The sequence below is a fragment of the Anser anser genome, assembly GCF_964211835.1.
Source record: "Anser anser genome assembly, contig: HAP1_SCAFFOLD_198, whole genome shotgun sequence".
Classification (NCBI taxonomy): Eukaryota; Metazoa; Chordata; class Aves; order Anseriformes; family Anatidae; genus Anser; species Anser anser.
In genome coordinates this window covers 173,219-176,218 of record NW_028153697.1, presented here as the reverse complement: position 1 = coordinate 176,218, position 3,000 = coordinate 173,219, and the positions used below count along the sequence as shown (strand labels likewise).

The window sequence follows — 3,000 nt, the reverse complement described above, 5'->3', positions numbered from 1 at the left end:
CAAAACAACTATTCAACCAAAAAGACAAAATACGTGAAAAGTCTCAAGACTTTACCAAAAGAATCACTGAGACCATGTTGCACCATAGACACATACAATCATAGCAGAGAGCTGGATTAATTCAAGGAAATCTGATACATCCTCCCAGAAGGGACCACACTTGCAATTTCTGAATTGTTTAAAAAAATAACATCAGTTTAAAAAAAAAAAATCAATTTATGGCTGTCAGTGTTTCTAATTACTTTTCCCTCCAACAAGCTTTACAATCTCCGTTAAAATTTTTCTCAAATGGAAAAAAAAATCTGTAAGGTATTCAGGGGTTTATGTGGCAGCACCACTATGCTTTGCCGTCCCTTCAGACTAGCCCTTCAAACCAATAATTCTTTCAAGTGTTTGTCTTGTTCTTACAGACAGTTATCTACGAGCTACCTCTGCAGCTACAGCTCAGCAAACTCCCTATGGCCCTCAACATCCACAGCCTATTACTGCTATAATCCATTTGACCTATGTATTGCAGTTCTTCTGATTTCACTCATGTGGAAGAAAAAACAAAACAAAACAAAAAAAAACCAAAACAAACAAACAAAAACACAACACTTTGACTGTTTAGCCTTAAATATTTTATAAATATTCCATATTTTTGAAATGCAACATATTGCTAATATATTTTTGCATTATTTTAGTTCTCATTACCAACCATGAAGTTATACAAAGTGAAAAGCAGCAATTGCCTTTAGATGACCTAACAGATGGCAGTGATACACTTTCCCTAATACATGGTAATAATATACTTGCTATGGGATCTGGTTGTTTCCACCAAGGATTAAGAAAAGAACTGAGGAACAGTTCTTCCCTACGAAAAAAGACAGCTGTATGGGGGTGGGGATGTAGAGGTGCTTTTTGTTTGTTTTCAGAAATAACATAGAAAATAATGCCAAGAAAGACAAGATTTTTATGAACGAGTAGAGGTCATGAAAATACAACTAAGGGCCTGATATATGTGCCTTACCTCCTCCCTCTGGGTTCAACAGCTCCACTTTAAACGTTTTTTCTAATTCAGGAATAGTATTATCAGTGATGTTAACAGTAATGTACTTGTATCTTTCTCCTGGCTGAAATTCCAGTGTACCCACAACAGCCTGCAATATAAGAGCTCTTCATATTTTTGTTCAAGTCTAATGTTTTCATCCATATAAAAAAAAGAAACAGAACCTTCATTTTGTCTTTTTCAAAACATCTACTTTTGCTCACTTAAGCTTTAAAAAAAAATCTGAAAAATCTGTTTTACAAAAGAAAAAAAAAAAGAAGAAGACATCTAAGTTGACATACTGGTGAGCATCTGCATTCATGTACATTTTTCTTATTTTTCTGCACAAATGATCAGTTGGACAAGCAAGTGCAGATACATGCAGGTTATTTTGCTAGGCATATACAAATCCCAGTATGTACAAGCATAATGTTAACCTGTACATGCACTTGAATAATATGGTCTGTAACAACAGCAAAACTCACAAATTGCTACACTGGAAACTCTGTTAAGAAAAAAAAAAAAAGTTCAAAACCAGAGGCTTTTCCTAGACAATGCAACTTACTGCAGAGAAAAGAATGGAGAAGTCACATGATGTATATTTTTAAGTGAATATTACATATCCATTTGCCACATCACCTTGTAAAGTAGTCTTTCTGTGAAAGAATCATAGCTGGGCTAGAGCAGTCAAACTGAAAGCTATCTCCACGATAAATAACTCTAATTAATTCCAAAACAATTATACCACCTTGGCAGTTGCCATACCTGATAATCTTTGGGACTGAAAGCTGTGACTGGCACTGTTCTGTATTCCACCAGAACTGTTCCAAGAAGGCCTTGTGCACGAACTACCAGTAATCTGACGTGTCCAGCTTCTTCTTTAATAGTAATATGGGGCACAGAAGAGGCTGGAAGAATCATTTTATCACCTGGCTGAGGAGGTGGCCCCACAGAGAACTGGAGCAGACCTGGAAGACAAGAATTACTACTTACATGGCTTTTCATAACAAATTTTAAAGATGATAAACAATTTAAATAAAGTGATTGATAACATATCTTGTGATGGTTCTGAAATTAAAAACCACATATACCAGTATACCCTTAAGCCTCAATCACACTATTTCCAGAGATGTGCTGTGTGCCTTACCCTCTCTCACTGATATTCTTGTCAGTCTTGATAAAAGGCACAGCACAATAATAAAACCTTCTCTTCCCAAAAGAGCCTCACAGGCCACGGTTTTGCGTATTTACTGGTACAAGACATATGGAGAAATGACTCTCATTGTCAGGAATTCTCATTTGATGAAAAACCTGGACAGGATCAACTACATGCAGAGCCTTTATTTGCCCTCACAAGAGAATCATTGCTTGTTTGGGCAGGGAAGATTTGAGGCCTTTTTGTAAAATTATAAAAGAAAACTAATTCAGTATTCATTCATGTATATAAACAATGAATTAATTCAAGTTAGATAAAGTGGAATATATGAGATTGCTTCCTCAACTATTACAACCAAGCAAAGTTTTCATCTGACTGGAAAGAACTACACAATAATCTGAAACAAAGCTGTATAATTCCCATCATTGTTACCGTATGGGTGGTCACTGGCTTTGATGCTGATATCAGTAGTTTCCTTTTCTGGATCTATACTTGCTCCACTGGTAGGAGTTGAACCTAGTTTCCCATCTCCAGACACTGCAGAGACTAATGTCACACGGAAATATTCATTTAACTCCGGAATGTCATCATCAATAACATGCAAATTTAACACCTAGAGAAGGACCAAATCATGGAGAAATCAAACCATGCAACATTCTTTGATTAGTCAGTCAGCTGTATCTGCTGTATAGTTCTGAAAGCAAAGGACACTATTTTTGCTCTCCACATAAATTCAACTAATTTCTAAGATAACATTTTATGTCTAGAATATGCTTTCCAAAAACAATGCTTCCAAGCTACTGGAAATGGAAGGCAT

The 3,000-nt window shown here is 35.9% G+C and overlaps 1 protein-coding gene across 1 annotated transcript; it reads right to left on the bottom strand.

The window, feature by feature from the left end:
* Nucleotides 1-230: 230 nt before the first annotated feature.
* Nucleotides 231-2,703, bottom strand: LOC310891619 (adhesion G-protein coupled receptor V1-like). The gene is made up of 3 exons (XM_083853864.1): nucleotides 2,616-2,703; nucleotides 1,793-1,995; nucleotides 231-1,139 (listed from the first exon to the last, which is right to left on the bottom strand). Exons 2-3 carry the CDS (start codon nucleotides 1,946-1,948, stop codon nucleotides 984-986), a joined length of 312 nt encoding a protein of 103 aa, XP_083709990.1. The 5' UTR covers nucleotides 1,949-1,995; nucleotides 2,616-2,703; the 3' UTR covers nucleotides 231-983.
* Between the last annotated feature and the right edge of the window lie 297 nt (nucleotides 2,704-3,000).